Source organism: Eleutherodactylus coqui, chromosome 7 (genome assembly GCF_035609145.1).
Source record: "Eleutherodactylus coqui strain aEleCoq1 chromosome 7, aEleCoq1.hap1, whole genome shotgun sequence".
NCBI classification, from domain to species: domain Eukaryota; kingdom Metazoa; phylum Chordata; class Amphibia; order Anura; family Eleutherodactylidae; genus Eleutherodactylus; species Eleutherodactylus coqui.
In genome coordinates this window covers 221595378-221615392 of record NC_089843.1, presented here as the reverse complement: position 1 = coordinate 221615392, position 20015 = coordinate 221595378, and the positions used below count along the sequence as shown (strand labels likewise).

The window sequence follows — 20015 nt, the reverse complement described above, 5'->3', positions numbered from 1 at the left end:
GAAATTCTGGACATATAAATTAGTTTGGGTAACAATGTGGGAAATGACATCATCCCAGGGAGAGAAAATTCGGTCATTGCAGGTTTTCTTTTTCTCTTAGGCCTCGTTCAGAAGAGCCTGGTATGGTGTTCTGTTTTGTAGGGTTATTTTTAGAGATGAGCGAGCATGCTCGTTAAGGGAAAACACTCGAGCGAGTATCGTCCTTTTCGAGTACCTGCCTGCTCATCAGAAAAGATTCGGGTGCTGGTGGGGGTGAGCGGTGGCTTGGGTGGGTTGCAGGAGTGAGCAGGTGGGGAAGAGAGAGAGATCTGCCCATAACGAGTATGCTCACTCATCTCTAGTTATTTTGTCTGTATGTATTGTGCCGTGTTTTCTGTGCACTGAAGTGTGTGTTAAAAGGAAAAAAAATGGAGGCGGCAGATTTGTGTTGTTTCCACAAACGTTTAATAAAAAATTATTTAGAAGTGGTTGCTTAACTGCTGTAAATAACATTTGAAGTGACTGCCACTAGGGGCTCTCTTACAGCTTCTCTGCAATATCCCCTCTGTAGTTAGGGACAGAGCTTCCCCTTAGTATCAAGCACAGTGCCTTAAAACTAGAATGCAGATTTATCTTCAATGGGGCACTTCAGTGCACTTGGAGACTGCAGGCTGACAGATCTGCAGACACTGTCATAACGATCTTCACAATATCTGCCTCTCTTGTGTGCATGTGTGTGACACACACACACACACACACACACACACACACACACACACACACACACACACACACACACACACACACACAGTATTAGGTTTACTCATCATTTGGCCAGAATGCCTGACTTCTGCAAGAGCAGAGGGGCAGACATGGGGATACTGCCCCAATGCTGATTGAAAAACAGACTCTGCAATACAGCATGGGAAGTTGGGCAAGAAAGTGCAGGACAGTGAACTACTGTCAGAATAGTAGGTTTGCTTCACACCCCCTGCATTGAAGTGGATTGTGAACAGCAAACAAATGGGGACCACCACCTGAAAATCACAACTTGGACATGAAACAGGGTGCAGATGGCAGCAAATAGGCAGATATAGAGCGCCTGGTATATTTTAGAAAACTTGTTAAAACTCAGGTATGCTTTTATTAATGCTCTTCTCACTGTTAACAGGTCAAGAGATGAGAATCCTCCCTTCTTGATGCCTGTTTTTCTCCTATGAATATACTTATACTGTAATAGAATGAGTACCATCCCGAGCTGCTGCGGTGAACAGCGGATGACTAGATGGTAGAACACGAACCGATGAGAGATGAAAGACATCTTTATGAAAACTCTATACTGAGACACAAAAACAAACGTTTAGTTTATCTTTAGTGATACTAGAAGAAACCTTTAAGGTTCCACCGAACGGCTTCTAATGCATCCGAATGCAGTTTAGACTTTTTCTAATATTGCCCACTGACCTTAGCTTTTGTTCCACTCGGATTTCATCTATTGTCAAGTTGAAGAAGTCATCAGGCAGGTCAAATTTCGCAGCCTGAGGGGATGGCACAAAGATCTGAGGTTGCCGGTCAAGGGTGGCAATTAAGGGCTCCCCGCTTAATAATGAATCATGATGGCTTTGCAGGTCATTTAATCTGTCCAGTGCATCAGTGTCGAATACATAGAATTCTTCTTGCTGATCTAGTAGTTCAAGTAAAGAATATGGTGAGTCAGACAACGGTGTACCAAGATATTACACACCTGCCCATAACCCCCAGCAAGGAATAATCGGTACGGTACCTGGCACCAGCATACAGCGAACTACTCATGCACGCGCTCCTACTGTAGAGCACTCGTTCTGTCATTGTGAGACGGGATATAAGTAGTCCACGGCGGACGCAGTGCTCCAGCTGTAAGCCCAGGACCACAGTTAATAAGCCCCCTTAAATGTCACCTTCCGTGCTCGTTGTCCCCTTTTGTTTTTAACATGTACGGCGGCCTTCAAAAGAAAAAGCACTGTATGCAGCACTTTCTTCCAAAATCCGGGCAGCCGGGAGGAAAGCAGAAGGACCCCATTATAGTCAACAAGGTCCATCCATCACTGTTTGCTTCTATCCAGAGACGGAGCCGTTCAGGAAGCAGGAAAGGGGAATCCCCGTGGCCGAACGGAACAGGAGACCGAAACCCCCAACGCAAGCGCAAGACCACCCTAACATCAATTTTAAAAAATACTCTTAGGACCCTTCACACCCGTCTTGACAGTTTTTACAGTCTACTGTAAACACAAAACCAAAGTACTACAGCAGGATCACACTAACGATCAGCTCCCGGGGGCCGATAACCCGAGGACAGCAGGATCCCACCTAGAAGATATCCCACTGTCATTGCTGCAGAGCTGCTGGAGGATAACAAGCTACCCACACAACTCCCAAGTACATGAAGGGTGAGCAAGCCAATCAGAGCTGTATATCCTACCAGTGTATGCGGTATGACTGTAGGGAGCGCCCCCTAATGCCTTTCCACAGAGTGAATTACCATGCAATAAAAAATGCATCTGTGATTATAATGAAGATGGAGGAGCTTGTAGGGATACAATCATAGAATGGTGAAGTTGGAAGGGACCTCCGGGGTCATCAGGTCCTCCAGGGTCATCGGGTCCGACCCCCTGCTCAGTGCAGGATCACTAAATCATCCCAGAAAGATGTCTGTCCGGCCTCTGAAGACTTCCATTGAAGGAGAACTCTCCACCTCCCGTGGCAACCTGTTCCACTCATTGATCCCCCTCACTGTCTAATATCTAATCTGTGTCTCCTCCCTTTCAGTTTCATCCCATTGCCCATAGTCTTTCCTTGTGCAGATGAGAATAGAATAATTGGGATTGTAATTATGTTACAGTTGATTTTCCAAAAAGTTTGTTAAAAAATAAAAAAAATTAGCTGCCCAGAACAAAACAATAACACACAAAGGAAATCGGGCAATAAGGCTCCGGGTGGCCAACCTGATCACTGCTCAGTAAACAGACACAAATTCCTGTAGACAAATCACTAACATATGGTGGGAAAAACTACATTTCCATATAATTTAGACATTTTGTGTTTATTTAAAGGGGCTCGGAGTAAGTTTACCAGTTTGCCATTGACTCGTTTGTAGCATTTCATAATTGTTGTACCTTGTCCTTCTAAAGCCAGCATCTTCTTCTCAAACCCAACTGCTTCAAAAAATTCATCAGCTCCTTCCAGACACATGACTTTGTCCTAAAGGAATATACAGAGAAAATGTCACAAAAGCCGGCCGATAATGGAATTACAATATTGGAGGTACTGGCTCAGCACGGACACTGGTAGGGTATGACTAGAATATGGCACACCATGAGCCCGATAGGCCGGGGGGCTTATTGCTGTGAACGCTGTCGATGGGGGAAAGAAGTGGCATCTCTGCTGCAGTCTCACCTGAAAAATTTTGTTTGACAGCCTGATTTTTTGGTATTTGTCCTCAGTGGGATTGCCAATAAGGTTTTTAAGGTACCTGAAAATAAAAGTACACGGGGTAGAAACGTTTGTTACAATGCATCACCTGTGACTGTTCTCAGTAATGGCCCATTTACACGTAACGATTGGCGCTCAAAATTCACCACGCATTTGAGCGATAATCGTTGAGTGTAAGGCTAACGTCACAGCGGCGAGTGCGATACCGTGAATCCCGCCCACATATCGCCATCCATGTGAATTCTATGTGAATGTGAGGGGTTTTCATGTGAAAAGCTTCACATCACTGCGGGGATGTAGTGATCCTCCGCCGTGGATCACAGAGTTCCTTCCATTGTTTTCCATGGGAGACCTCACCGCCGCCGGCCCCGTTGGGAACAGGGGGCGCTGCGATGTGACGGCACGCAGAAAGATGGGACATGCTGCGATTTGTTTCCTGTATCACACACTCATGTGTATGAGGGCCATAGCTGTGCGTCTCACATCACACAAACCTCATGTGATTTTCTCACCCGTGTGAAGGCGGTCTTAAAATGCACAAAAATTGCTCCTTTTTGTTCACAGGTTGTTCAGCTGACTGAAGGGTCAGAATAAAAACTATTGCTGGACCGCGGGCTTCTTGCCAAGTGCACACGCTCAGCGCTTCATGTAGGAGGGGAAGGGTGAAGCGCTGAGCAAGAGGCGGAGGAGAAGCCCGCGATCCAGCGGAAAGTCCTTCAGTGTAAATGCTCTACAAGAGCGCCAATGACCCTACTGGGGAGGTCAGCGCTCCTGCAGTCATTCACCCGAATCTCGGCCCGTGTAAAAGGGACATGAGAGAAACCAAGTCATCTTGTAGATGTGAGACCTTCTATTGGCTAACAAGGCGGCAGGATGTTATAGCTGCGATATGAGGTCTCTGCTATCCACCAACAGGTCTCAGATCTACACGAATACGCGGCTCCTCTCACTGAAAACAATCACATCTGCTCTACTGGCCCCCCGACCGGACTCGTCTCTCTTCACCCAATGCATCCCTTAGTGTCTACTGTAGATCTCCCATCGTGTGACGATAGTAGAAGAGCTTTACCTCGCCATTGTTTCAACTCCTAACTTCACTTTGTCTCGATCTTTATTAAATGTGTGGATCTTCATGATGGACGCAGAGATCGGATCCGCTGTGGATAGCTAATATGAATGGAAAGCAATGCGATGTAAAGACACCTCTACACAACCACAGGACACACACCTCTCACCTTACTCTACACAACCACAGGACATACACCTCTCACCTTACTCTACCCAACCACAGGACATACACCTCTCACCTTACTCTACCCAACCACAGGACATACACCTCTCACCTTGCTCTATCCAACCACAGGACATACACCTCTCACCTTACTCTACCCAACCACAGGACATACACCTCTCACCTTACTCTACCCAACCACAGGACATACACCTCTCACCTTACTCTACCCAACCACAGGACATACACCTCTCACCTTACTCTACCCAACCACAGGACATACACCTCTCACCTTGCTCTACCCAACCACAGGACATACACCTCTCACCTTACTCTACCCAACCACAGGACACACACCTCTCACCTTGCTCTACCCAACCACAGGACACACACCTCTCACCTTACTCTACCCAACCACGGGACACACACCTCTCACCTTGCCCTATCCAACCACAGGACATACACCTCTCACCTTACTCTACCCAACCACAGGACATACACCTCTCACCTTACTCTACCCAACCACAGGACACACACCTCTCACCTTACTCTACCCAACCACAGGACACACACCTCTCACCTTACTCTACACAACCACAGGACACACACCTCTCACCTTACTCTACACAACCACAGGACACACACCTCTCACCTTACTCTACACAACCACAGGACACACACCTCTCACCTTACTCTACACAACCACAGGACATACACCTCTCACCTTACTCTACCCAACCACAGGACACACACCTCTCACCTTACTCTACACAACCACAGGACACACACCTCTCACCTTACTCTACACAACCACAGGACACACACCTCTCACCTTACTCTACCCAACCACAGGACACACACCTCTCACCTTACTCTACACAACCACAGGACACACACCTCTCACCTTACTCTACACAACCACAGGACACACACCTCTCACCTTACTCTACACAACCACAGGACATACACCTCTCACCTTGCTCTACACAACCACAGGACATACACCTCTCACCTTACTCTACACAACCACAGGACATACACCTCTCACCTTACTCTACACAACCACAGGACACACACCTCTCACCTTACTCTACACAACCACAGGACATACACCTCTCACCTTACTCTATCCAACCACAGGACACACACCTCTCACCTTACTCTACACAACCACAGGACACACACCTCTCACCTTACTCTATATAGACACACTGGCGGACTCACCATTTCAATGCTCTCTTTAATATGCGCGCTGATTTCCTCCCGCCGCAGCAGATCTCCAGTTAACGGGCAGCGGAACAGAATGTTATAGATGGAATCCTTCTCCGCTCCGCTCTGCTGTTGGACAATTGGGGTAAAACAAATCTCTGCATCAACAGAAAGTAGGAAATAACCTCATAACATTATTACTGTAAACCAGGAGACAGGGATGCTGCAAAGCTGCACTTTATGGTTAACGCTGGGCAGTAGTAAAAGAAATGCAGTGAATCACATCTGGAAATATATCCTCAACAACGTTTTTTTGCTGATTAACCCCTTAGTGACCAAGTTGTTTGCACCTCAATGACCAAGCCAAATTTTGGATATCTGACGTGTCACTAACATATCATAACTCAGTAAAGGTTCTGCATATCCCAGTGATTCTGACATTGTGTTTTCGCCACATGTTGTACTTCATTTAGGTGGTAAAAATAAACCAATAGAATGTATCCATATTTATTAAAAGTGCCAAAATTGGAAAAACTTTGAAAAAAATTGTAATTTTTTTCACATCTTCAACTGCAATAGCTTTACTTCTGGAAGCACATTGGAAAACTTTAGATTTTTGTAACCATTTAGGAGACGTATAAATTTAACATTACATTTTGAGGAACACTTTGTTTTCCTGCACCAAGCCAAGATTGTAAAGTCTCATAGGTGTCAGAATGATAGAGACCCCACAAATGCCGCCATTATAAAAACTACACCCCTTAATGTATTCACTGAGGGGGTCAGGAGGATTTTGACCCCATAGTTTATTTTCAGGAATTATTGCAATTTAGATGAGAAAAAATAAAATTTCATATTTTTGCAAATACGTCATTTTAAAGATAGGATTTTTTTCTATAGAGCAGATGAAAACGGATCGTTGTTTCCCCCGTGTTCAGAAACTTACCCATTGTGGCCCTAATATTATGTCTGTATGCACAACGGGGCCCAAACCGAAAGGGGTCTTTTAAGAACAGACATTTTGCTTGAAGTGGTTTTAGGCCCCATTGCCCACTTGTAGAGCCCTTGAGCGGCCAAAACGATGGAGAACCCCCACAAATAATAAATATGATAATCTTTATTTGTATAGCGCCGACATATTCTGCAGCGCTTACATAGACAGGGGAGATAAAATAAAACAAGACAATGGTTACATGAAGTAATCAATTGATGGAAACAGTAGGGGTGCTGGCTCCAACAAGCTTACATACTACAAATAACGGGGTGATACAGAAGGTAAAGGGGCTGGAGATGTGCACGGTATGGGGGGGTGGGGGAGTGGAGATGTGCACAGTATGGGGGGGTGGAGAGTGAGGGATGCTATACACATAGACAATGGTCAGGCCGTATAGTGGCAGAATCAGTATGACTGCAGGGGGCGGTTGATTACGGCTAGCAGGGATTGCAGTCAGTAGGTCAGGGAGCATGTTATCAGGCGGAGTACAGAGGGATTTGGTTTAGGGGATGTGGTATGCCTCCCTGAAGAGGTGCCTTTTTAGAGCACGCCTGAAGTTTAGTGTGTCAGTGATTGCCCAGATATTTTTTGGTAGTGCGTTCCAGAGGAGTGGTGCTGCCCTAGAGAAGTCTTGGAGGCGGAAATGAGAGGTTTGAATTAAAGTGACACTCCATCTGATTTCATTAGCAAAGCAGAGGGCGTGGGCTGGGTGATGGATTGAGATATGGGAGGCAATATAGGGGGCGCTGCGCTGTGGAGGGCTTTATGGATGAAGGTAGTCAGTTTAAATTGAATTCTGTATGTAACGGGCAGCCAGTGCAGTGACCGGCACAGGGCAGAGGCGTCCGAGTAGAGGCTGGACAGGAAGATGAGCCTGGCTGCCGCATTCAGGATGGATTGGAGAGGGTAGAGTCTGGTGCAGGGGGGGGCCGATCAGCAACGAGTTGTAATAATCGAGCCGGGAGTAGATGAGGGCGACAGTGAGCGTTTTAGAGTGTCTGCGGTGAGAAAAGAGCGGATTCTTGCGATGTTCTTGAGGTGCAGCTGACATGGTTTTTTGTACTGCACTGGCTGCCCGTCAAATTTGGGTTCTATTTTTGTGCATCTTGCAATGCAAAAAACTCACGATTTTATTGCCCGTGTGAACACACCTTTAGGCCTTTTTAACGCGGGCGACAATATCACCACTACAAAATTGTGGCGATATCTCAGCTTTGTCCCAGCGATTTTTGTTTTGTTTGCTTGCTTTTTTTTTTCTTTTTCTTTTGTTAGCTATGCGCGTTGTTTTGGTGAAAAAAACAAAAAAAAACCCGCTCATTTTTCCTTTCCACAATACGATTGCGCAATTTTATCGTGAGAAGGTTGCGCCCTACCTTGCAACAAAGCCGTAGCTGCACTCCATTTAAAAAAAAAAAAAAAAGAGAAAACTTATTTTGCAGTCCTCGTTTAATCACAGAAGATCACTTTCTGGTTGCTCGATTCATAAATCCCGCCTCAAGGAAGAAGCTCTGATTGGTTCAACCAGCACTGCTCCGCCAATCAATGCACTGCTGGATGAACCAATCAGAGCTATTTCTTCCTTGAGGCGGGATTTATGAATCCCGCAACCGGGACGTGATCTTCTGCGAGAGAACGAGGGACTACAGGATGCCCGGCAGAGTAGCGGGAGGACCCAGACCTAGCCTTTTAGGTAAGTATTCCTTTTTTTTTCTTTTAATGGAGTGCAGCTAGGGCTTATTTTTGGGGTAGGGCTTATTTTTGAATGTTAAAATAATTTTTTTTTTCCCTCGCGAGATAGCATCAGATCAAACAGTGCTAATGTGAGGGAACCCATTGGAAAGCATGGGCTCGCATACATGCGTTTTCTTGCGCTATCGCATCGTGGGAAAAATCAAACGATTTTGTTGGCCGTGTGAAAGTGGCCTGACTGAGAGCAATAACTTTTTCCCCCATATTTTCACGTGCCACATGAGGTCAGTCGGGCCTATACCCTGCTCCTCCAATGTCTGCCCCTCTGCCAGCCACTTCTGTGTGGGTCCCAGTGGGTTTCCTCCTGCGCCGCCTGTGAATTAAGATGAAGTGTAGCATGTGAGACTCGGGTCTTCTTCAGGAGCTCCACAGCTTTTTCTCCCATGTACGCCTCACTTTCGGTTGCCATTTGCTCTATGAAACTCTCCTCTGCTTATAGGAAACGGTTTGCAAGAGGTGCACCTCCAACTTTTTAAAAAGGCACAAGTCTCATTAATGCCGGACTTGAGACGGGTGGTATGTGAAGATTGATGCACAGGTGGTGAAAGAAGACTACCTAGACATGTGCTAATTCATCACAAGTGAAGGATCTATGAATACGAGGCTGAGAGACTGACTTAAAGGGGTTGTCTCACGCCGAAACGGGTTTTTTTTTATTCAATAGGCCCCCCGTTCGGCACGAGACAAACCCAAGGGATGGGTTAAAAAAAAAAAAAGTTTATTACTTACCCGAATCCCCGCGCTGCGGCGACTTCTTTCTTCCTTTACCAAGATGGCCGCCGGGATCTTCACCCACGATGCCCCGCGGGTCTTCTCCCATGGTGCACCGTGGGCTCTGTGCGGTCCATTGCCGATTCCAGCCTCCTGATTGGCTGGAATCGGCACACGTGACGGTGCGGAGCTACGAGGACCAGCTCTCCGGCACGAGCGGCCCCATTCACCAGGGAGAAGACCGGACTGTGCAAGCGCGTCTAAAAACGCCAGAAGACAGCGAATTTAGACGGCTCCATGGCGACGGGGACGCTAGCAACGGAGCAGGTAAGTGAATAACTTCTGTATGGCTCATATTTAATGCACAATGTACATTACAAAGGGCATTAATATGGCCATACAGAAGTGCTGAACCCCACTTGATTTCACGAGACAACCCCTTTAATGAAGACTAATAACTGCAACCTGTTTAGCTGCTGTAGATCTCTGTCCCTATGAATCGATACTAAAGAACCATTTGAAGCGGAAGACCAAGAGAGCAAATTCTGTATCTTCTATTCCATCCTGAAGGTGGCTACGGAATCCGCTGACAGATGGCTCTGCCGGGTTTGTGTGAGTAGCAGCCAAGTTATCGGCTTTAACATAATCAGCTGCATGTGCCTTATGGCTGAAAACGTGTTCAGGGATATCACTTCTAAATGTACGACGATCCGTTCAGTTGCGTCCGACCTTCAGTCACTCCATGGATCAATGTTCTCCACACATTCCCGTCTTTCACGGCTTCTTTCAGTTCAGTGATTGACATGTTGGTGGTGCCTTGGTTGTATCTCGCCATCTTGTTCTTTGTGGTCCTGATCTTCTCTTCCCACTGACCTTGCTGAGCATCAGTCCTGTTTCCAGTGAGTTCGCACGCATCACGTGGCCAAAAAGACGAGAGCTGCTGTTTGATGATTTTGCCCTCTAGTGATATTTTCGGTTTGGCGCGATCTAACACTACCTTGTTCGTTGTCATGGCGGTCCGGTATCCCTAACATTCTCCTCCAGCACCAGAGTTCAAACAGATCAATTTTCTGTTTTTCTTAACGTCCAACTTTCGCAGCCGAATGTCATTATGGGAAAGACGATTGCATCGACCAGTCTGGTTGTTGTTGCAATGCTAATATCCTTGCTTTTCCATTCCTTGTATTTCATTCCTACCAAGTGTAATCCGTCTCTTGATTTCCGGTCCAGATTGCCCGTTGCAATTGATTTTGGATCCAAGGAAGATGAAATCTTGGACTGTCTAGACTTCTTTGTTGACGTTTATGTTCGCTGTACCGTTGCCTACCGCGGTCATGACTTTCGTTTTCTTGTTGTTGCGGTACAGTCCTGTGCGTTCGCTTTCCTTTTGCGCTCGTTGGATAAGGTATTCCAGGTCCCTCTCACTTTCCGCCAGCAGGGTGGTGTCATCTGCATATCGGAGGTTGTTGACATTTCTGCCACCAATTTTGACTCCAATTTCTGATTCCTCCAGATTGCGTCGCCTCCTGATCGTTTCTGCGTACAGAAGGACTGGTGATAGAATGCAGGCTCGCCATACGCCTTTCTCGATTCTGAACCAATCCGTGTTTCCATACGCTGTCCTGACTGTTACTTCTTGGTTGTTGTAAAGCGACCCTATAAGCTGTTCAGTATGTATGACTAAACACATCTAAAAGGCCAGAGAAGATTCAGATGAACTTCTAAGCATTAAAGACCTAAAACTGGGGAAATAGGGGTCTGAACAATGATCACTGGGGTATCACAGAAATGATGTGTCTGGGACCTAATAACAACAGACTTCTCCTAAATCTGCAGGACAAGCTGCGTGTGTGAGTACGTACCCTGTACCAGACCTTTCTACTGGCATATACTTTCCACCAGTCCTCCTCCTCCTCCTAAGGGTGTTATAGAAGGTCTTGACAAGAGAAAACAGATTGATCCTAATAGCTTTCCTTCAACTTCTAAAAGAACTGCCTACGGAGGATCTAGTTGTCCTTCTATGGTGTCAGAGCTACCTACATCAGGGTGCAATTTGTCACACTTGTCCTGAAAAGTCCATCTTATGGAAGAAAAAAAACCCATCAGAGGTGGTGATTGGTACCCTAAAACAGGGCTGAAAGTACTCCAAGGAGGAGCTACTCCCAGAAAGTGATAGAAGGGAAGGCATAATCTGTCGTGGAGGTGAGCGTCTTCTTATATTATAAACGTTCAATAGAAGCAGGCCTAACTTTTATAGTGACCGAGTCACACTGAAAACCTGATACAATCGGCAGGCAGCGGGCTAATAGAGCAGGAGGAGCTGAGAAAATCCATATATCATTTTGTAAGAAGTGTTCCAGGATAACTCGTCATTTATAGCTCTCTTGTTCTGAGCTTGGAGGTCCAGTAGGCGGTCCTAATCAGCAATTATTCTGAGCTTGGAGGTCCAGTAGGTGGTCCTACTCAGCAATTATTCTGAGCTTCAAGGTCCAGTAGGCGGTACTACTGAGCAATTATTCTGAGCTTAGAGGTCCAGTGGGCAGTCCTACTCAGCAATTATTCTGAGCTTAGAGGTCCAGTAGGCGGTCCTACTGAGCAATTATTCTGAGCTTAGAGGTCCAGTAGGCGGTCCTACTGAGCAATTATTCTGAGCTTAGAGGTCCAGTAGGCGGTCCTACTCACCGATTATTCTGAGCTTAGAGGTCCAGTAGGCGGTCCTAATCAGCAATTATTCTGAGCTTAGAGGTCCAGTAGGCGGTCCTACTGAGCAATTATTCTGAGCTTAGAGGTCCAGTAGGCGGTCCTACTCACCGATTATTCTGAGCTTAGAGGTCCAGTAGGCGATCCTACTCACCGATTATTCTGAGCTTAGAGGTCCAGTAGGCGGTCCTAATCAGCAATTATTCTGAGCTTAGAGGTCCAGTAGGCGGTCCTACTGAGCAATTATTCTGAGCTTATAGGTCGAGTAGGCGGTCCTACTGAGCAATTATTCTGAGCTTAGGAGGTCCAGTAGGCGGTCCTACTGAGCAATTATTCTGAGTTTAGAGGTCCAGTAGGCGGTCCTACTCAGCGACTATTCTGAGCTAGAGGTCCAGTGGGTGGTCCTACTCAATGATTGACAGCCTTCCCTACATTAGTAGGCAGAAATAGTGGTCACCGGTAAGACCGCCTGCTGGTTTAGATGAATTAATTATAAGTTCCGCTGAATCTTTCCCCATAAAACAATACAATAATCTGCTCAGCTCCTCTCGCTCTATAACATGACGGCTGATCTTCATTCTGACAGCTTCGCTTTAAAAGTAATTTTATGACTTTTAAAGTCTCCTCCTGACAACATAAAAGTATGGCAACTATGTGGGTGAGCGATTAGAGGACATTAAAAGAATGTTCTGTCAGGTTAATTAAATGATATAGCAGATATTTAACATGATATATAATGATAGCGGCTCCTGATGTATCAATAAGGCGAGAAAATTAAAACCCATTTATATATCTACAGCTTTCATGTATTTTAAGTTAAACCGGCCCATTACCTCGTGGCGTGGCACAGCCTCCACCTCTTCTCCAGGTTCCACATCTTTTCCTATGCAAAATAAAAAAAAAAAAAAATGAACAACCAAGTCCAGCAGAGACTGGTCATACAAGATCAGGTGGTACAGCGGGGCTTTACATGCCGTAAAAGCTAAATCTCTGACAACCCTTTATGTAAAATCCATTCCCTAAGCAGCAACATAATAAGCACATACTCCCCGCTTCCGCTGCTCCGGGTCTCCCCTCTGACGCCACGTTTAGAGGCTTTAGTCCCGCCCAGTTTATGGGACGTCACAAGTACTGCACCCAATAACAGAGCTCTGCACGCGATCTCTGAGCTCCGTCATTGGCTGTGACGTCCCATAAACCGGGCGGGACTACAATTGTAAACAAACACAGCAGTGGAGGACGGAGCCCCGATGTGGGACCGGGGAGTATAAGCCTATTTATTACGTTACCGCATGGTGAATGGATTTTACATAAGAGCTAAAACTCGGACAACCCCTTTAACCCTTTGCAATCCAATTTTGGATTCAAGATTTCCTCGGGGGCTTTCTCTTTCTGCAATTATACAATAGCGCCATCTGCTGGCTAGAGCCAGTACTGCTGTATAGGACATGCTGGAGAGGCCCCCCCGACAACAGAAGGGCCAGTAATATACAGTAAGAATACCCTGCTGGATGTCTTCCGACATCGGAGCTGTACAGCCTTCAATCAGACTGTCTTCAGACGTCAGACAGTGGATTGGAAAGGGTTAATGACCATGTGGGGCACCAGCAGTTCGGTACAAAAGATTAATATTTTTAATTGAAAAAAATCCATATAAAAGTCATCAGTAGTACAGAGGCTAGTCAAAAATTATACCCGACATATCCATGCAGGGCACTCGGCACTACATGAGGAATCACAGCAACCCTTCAGTTTCTGGACAAAACTATCACGGGTCTGGACGAGCATGCTACCGTTAGCGGATCTTCCTTGCTGTCCTTCCAGTTCCAGGTCCCATTTGATCACCCGAACACAGGGCTGGCAGAAGGGACCAACTATAGCTAATATATCCCCCCTCTGGTCTCGCTATGGAATTTTGTCCCAGAACTGGAGGGTCGCTTTAAGGCCTTCAGTAAAAAATTATCTAGCCTGAAGGAGTAAAACAGGCCTATATCCGCTGCATGGATACTATGCATGTTACATGGATTTACAACATTCCACAAGTTCAAGGCAGAGTATGACCGCAGGGAACCCGGGATGATCATGGAGGGCACTGTGCAGCCGCCACCCCAGAGAATGGCGCTTGCAACAATCAGTCCGTGTGCTTGGTGGTAGTTCATCAGTCCATGCAATAGGCTTCACCCAGTCACATCAGTAAGATCAGCCACAGATGTTTATCAGCCGTGTTAACACGCCCGGATTGGATTTCCCCAGGACTATAATGAAGAGTGATTACACATATTCAGCCGCCTCTCCACTACAAACAGGGAGCGCCGGCCCTTTAATGCAATGTGCGGCCTTGGATGGAATCATGTGGATTTCCTCATATAGGTGTAGATATATGGATTCTAATAAAGCTGGTGATAAATGGTGATGATAGACTGGCACACACCAGAGGTAGGCAAGTATATACTTCTTTATTTAGGAAGGAGACAGGAAAAAAGCTCCTTTCAGTGCTGCAGGAGCCCCTTCAGTGGGTCAGTCACCAGCGAATCAATGCAGGAGAACCTCTCAATAAATACATATTAGCGGGTCAGAGGGCAAAGACGCCAGATAGCGACCTTCATCCGTGCCTCTGGACAGTTCAACTGCAGGTGCCGTTCCGCACTTAGCATCCCTCTGGACACACTCGTTCCGCCATGCGGGACCCTGGCCCCAGACACACTCGTTCCGCCATGCGGGACCCCGGGCACACTCGTTCCGCCATGCGGGACCCCGGCCCCGGGCACACTCGTTCCGCCATGCGGGACCCCGGCCCCGGGCACACTCGTTCCGCCATGCGGGACCCCGGCCCCGGGCACACTCGTTCCGCCATGCGGGACCCCGGCCCCGGGCACACTCGTTCCGCCATGCGGGACCCCGGCCCCGGGCACACTCGTTCCGCCATGCGGGACCCCGGCCCCGGGCACACTCGTTCCGCCATGCGGGACCCCGGCCCCGGGCACACTCGTTCCGCCATGCGGGACCCCGGCCCCGGGCACACTCGTTCCGCCATGCGGGACCCCGGCCCCGGGCACACTCGTTCCGCCATGCGGGACCCCGGCCCCGGGCACACTCGTTCCGCCATGCGGGACCCCGGCCCCGGGCACACTCGTTCCGCCATGCGGGACCCCGGCCCCGGGCACACTCGTTCCGCCATGCGGGACCCCGGCCCCGGGCACACTCGTTCCGCCATGCGGGACCCCGGCCCCGGGCACACTCGTTCCGCCATGCGGGACCCCGGCCCCGGGCACACTCGTTCCGCCATGCGGGACCCCGGCCCCGGGCACACTCGTTCCGCCATGCGGGACCCCGGCCCCGGGCACACTCGTTCCGCCATGCGGGACCCCGGCCCCGGGCACACTCGTTCCGCCATGCGGGACCCCGGCCCCGGGCACACTCGTTCCGCCATGCGGGACCCCGGCCCCGGGCACACTCGTTCCGCCATGCGGGACCCCGGCCCCGGGCACACTCGTTCCGCCATGCGGGACCCCGGCCCCGGGCACACTCGTTCCGCCATGCGGGACCCCGGCCCCGGGCACACTCGTTCCGCCATGCGGGACCCCGGCCCCGGGCACACTCGTTCCGCCATGCGGGACCCCGGCCCCGGGCACACTCGTTCCGCCATGCGGGACCCCGGCCCCGGGCACACTCGTTCCGCCATGCGGGACCCCGGCCCCGGGCACACTCGTTCCGCCATGCGGGACCCCGGCCCCGGGCACACTCGTTCCGCCATGCGGGACCCCGGCCCCGGGCACACTCGTTCCGCCATGCGGGACCCCGGCCCCGGGCACACTCGTTCCGCCATGCGGGACCCCGGCCCCGGGCACACTCGTTCCGCCATGCGGGACCCCGGCCCCGGGCACACTCGTTCCGCCATGCGGGACCCCGGCCCCGGGCACACTCGTTCCGCCATGCGGGACCCCGGCCCCGGGCACACTCGTTCCGCCATGCGGGACCCCGGCCCCGGGCACACTCGTTCCGCCATGCGGGACCCCGGCCCCGGGCACACTCGTTCCGCCATGCGGGACCCCGGCCCCGGGCACACTCGTTCCGCCATGCGGGACCCCGGCCCCGGGCACACTCGTTCCGCCATGCGGGACCCCGGCCCCGGGCACACTCGTTCCGCCATGCGGGACCCCGGCCCCGGGCACACTCGTTCCGCCATGCGGGACCCCGGCCCCGGACACTCTCGTTCCGCCATGCGGGACCCCGGCCCCGGACACTCTCGTTCCGCCATGCGGGACCCCGGCCCCGGACACTCTCGTTCCGCCATGCGGGACCCCGGCCCCGGACACACTGTTTACATGAAACAACTAAACTCATTGTATTAAATGCAGTCTTACTCAGAGGGTCAGCAATTTCCTTGAGCGGGGTCTTGCCCTTCCCTTGCTTCGAGTCCAACCTTGCTATCGCAGCAGAAGCGGCAGCTATTTGGGCCTCTCCCGCTGGTGCCTTTCGTGGTGCTGGACGTTCTTTGACAGTGTTGTCGGGCGGTACTCTATAAAAAAAAAAAAAAGAAAGAAAGAAAAATATATAAAAGACACATTTTAAAAAAAACGATCTTAAATAACTTGAGTTAGTTGTGCAGTTTCAGCCTGCGGACACACCGCACATCGGACACTCACTATCAGCCTGCCTTCCACAATTCAATATTGGCACACAGTGAGAGATGGCGGGATTACAAGCAGGAAGTTAGAAGTGGCCTAAAGGGTATTTATGGGACTCAATACGTAGTAACATAGTATGTGAGGCTGAAGGGAGACAAGGTCCATCCAGTTCAGCCTGTTTCAACCCCCTTGTTGATCCAGAGGAAGGAAAAAAAAACAACAAAACAACGAGACAGAAGCCAATTAGACCCAAAGAGGGAAAAAAATCCTTCCCGACTCCATAATGGCAGCCAGAATAATCCCTGGATCAATGTTTGATAGTTCCTACCGGACTCCAAGACCCGGATCAAAAACCCCGCTGGTAATTTAACCCCTTAAAGACGCGGCGCTTTTTTTCCCATTTTTGTTTCTTCCTTGCCCCTTTAAAAAAAATCATAAGTCCTTTATTTATCCATCGCCGTCGCTGTATGAGGACTTGTTGTTTTTTGCGGGCCGAGCTGTATTTTTTAATGGTGCTATTTAATGTACCGTATAATGCACTGAAAAACTTTTAAAAAGTCTAAGTAGAGTAAAATGAAGAGAAAAAAAAACAAAAAACACATTCCGCCATCATTTTGTGCGTCTTGTTTCTACGAGGATGGCTTGATAGGCAGTCTGCCGAGACAGCCCTGGGGCCTTTCAGGAGGACCCTGGCTGCCATGACACCCGCACGGCTCCCTGCAATCACAACGCGGGGGGGGGGGGGGGGCATACGGGGGATTTACATGCCACTGACAGAATTGACAACGGCATTTAAAGGGTTAATTGCCACGATCAACCGCGCGGCTGATTGCAGGTATTGCCCGCGGGTGTCAGCTGACGCCTGCACTGAATAGACGTCGCCCCGCGATCTCTTCTCATACATACGCCGGCGCTGCAGAACGTAAATGTACGTCATATAGCGGGAAGGAGTTAATGTGTATATCCTGTAATACCACATCACTCTAAAAAGACAGCTAGTCCCTCTTAAACTCCTCTATGGATCCTGCCATCACCACGTCCTCAGGCAGAGAGTTCCACAGTCTCACTGCTCTTACAGTAAAGAACCCCCTTCTGTGTTGGTAATGAAACCTGCTTTCCTCTAGACGTAGCGGATGCCCTCTCGTTACTGCCGCAGTCCTGGGTGTAAACAGATCCTGGCAGAGATCCTTGTATTGTCGCCTCATGGATTTATACAGAGTTATTTGGTCGCCCCTTAGCCGTCTTTTTTCTGGTGTGAATAATCCCAGTTTTGGTGCCTCTCTGGGTATTCCAGTCCAGTCATTCTGTTTATTAGTTTAGTTGCTCTTCTTTGAACCCCCTCCAGCACTGTAACATCTTTCCTGAGCCCCGGTGACCAGAACTGTGCGCAGTATTCCATGTGAGGCCTGACAAGTGTCTTATATAATGGAAGGATGATGTTCTTGTCCTTCGCCCCTATACCTCTTTTAATGCACCCCAAGACTTTATTTGCCTTTGCAGCAGCTGACTGGCATTGGTTACTCCAGTTTAGTCTACAGCCCACTAGTACCCCCAGGTCTTTTCCCATATTACTTTTCCCTAGCAGTACCCATTTAGTGTATATTGGTGACATCCGTTCCTCCTGCCCATGTGCAGAACCTTACATTTTTCAACATTGAACTTCATTTGCCATTTTTCTGCCCAAGCCCCCGGCTTATCTCGGTCCGTTTGTAGCCGCACATTGTTCTCCGTTTTATTGGTTATATTGTATAATTTTGTATCATCTGTAAATATTGATCTTACTTAATAATATCTTACTGTGCAGCCCCTCTATCAGGGCGTTGATAAATATTGAACAGAATGGGGCCTAATACTGAACCCTGTGGCACCCCGCTAGCGACAGTGGCCCAATCAGAGTATGAGCCATTTATTACCACCCTCTGCTTTCTATCTCTGAGCCAGTTCTTTACCCAGATACACACGTTTTCACCCAATCCGAGCTTCTCATTTTATATATCAGCCTATTATGTGGCACGGTGTCAAATGCTTTAGAGAAGTCCAGATATACGAGATCAATAGACTCTCCCAGGTCCAGCCTAGAGCCTAGACCAATCTGATCAGCTTCTACGATGAAGTGACATGATCGCCCCCTCATGAACCCATGCTGGTGAGGAGTTATTGCGTTGTTCTCCTTGAGGTATTCTAGGATGGCGTCTCTCAGAAACCTCTCGAATATTTTGCCAATTATTTAAGTGAGACTTACCGGCCTGTAGTTACCAGGCCCTCTTTTAGATTCCTTTTTGTATACTGAAACCACATTGCCAATCAAGTGGTACAACCCCGGTCTTGATAGTGTCTAATGCCCATGGCAGCGTTTCACTGCAGCTATTAGGTTCCATTGAATTCCACAGCATGAAATTACACGCAGCATGTCTTATTTGCCGCGGGTATGTGTGTGGATGGCTACTATTGTAGTCAATGGAAGCCGCCCGTCACGCTATACTTCCGCTGTAGCACAATGGAAGTATAGCGTGAATACGCGCCCCGTATGAGGATGTTGTCCTAATTAATGTTACCGATAGTAGATCTAAGCTGATCAAATTTTGTTTTACTAAAGTTTAGTTTTTTGTCGCTCCCTGATAAGGCTTCTTGTTAAATGACAGCTGGAAATGTATTATATTGTGGTCACTATTTCCCAAGTGCCCCTCAACCTGCACCCGCATTATTCGGTCCGGTTTGTTAGTTAGTACTAAGTCCAGAGTGGCCCTTCCTCTAGTTGGCTCCCGCACAAAGTTGGGTAAGGTAGTTGGGTAGTAATTGTTCACAAGAACTTATCACCCCTGTGAGATTTGCAGGTTTTGTTTTCCCATGTTATATCCAGATAATTAAAGTCCCCCATAATAATTACTTTGTTGCGGTTTGACACCTCTTCTATCTGCCTTAGTAGTAAGGTTTCAGTTTCTTCTGTTGCTTTTGGTGGTCTATAGAAAACCCCTATCAGGATTTTGTTATTTTTTCCCTCCCTGTATTTCTACCCACAGAGATTCCACATGTTCATCTCCTGCACCTGTATCCTCCCGTAGCCTCGGCATGAAGTAGGATCTAACATACAGACAAACCCCTCTTCCTTTCTGGTTTCCACGGTCTCTTCTGAGGAGATTGTAACACTGTAAATTCGCGGGCCAATCGCACTTCTCATCCAACCAGGTTTCCGTTATTCCTACTATGTCGTACTTTTCATCAGACATTCTCGCTTCAAGCTCACCCACTTTACTGATCAGACTTCTTGCATTCGATGCCATACAATTTATACGGTTGTTGTTATTCTTTATATTGATTATGCTACTTGTTGTCCTATTAGCTCTTC

At 48.5% G+C, this 20015-nt stretch overlaps 1 protein-coding gene across 2 annotated transcripts in view; it reads right to left on the bottom strand.

The window, feature by feature from the left end:
• Window positions 1-20015, bottom strand: part of UBXN6 (UBX domain protein 6) — a 46744-nt gene that overhangs the window by 7586 nt on the left and 19143 nt on the right. The window contains exons 2-8 of one of the 2 annotated variants that reach the window (XM_066574466.1): window positions 16406-16560; window positions 12875-12924; window positions 5903-6016; window positions 4517-4614; window positions 3412-3487; window positions 3132-3216; window positions 1444-1663 (exon numbers count right to left, since the gene is read on the bottom strand). In XM_066574466.1, coding sequence (XP_066430563.1) covers window positions 1444-1663; window positions 3132-3216; window positions 3412-3487; window positions 4517-4614; window positions 5903-6016; window positions 12875-12924; window positions 16406-16560 — 798 coding nt within the window. The remainder of the gene's footprint in view (window positions 1-1443; window positions 1664-3131; window positions 3217-3411; window positions 3488-4516; window positions 4615-5902; window positions 6017-12874; window positions 12925-16405; window positions 16561-20015) is intronic. The other variant, XM_066574468.1, reaches the window with a different exon arrangement.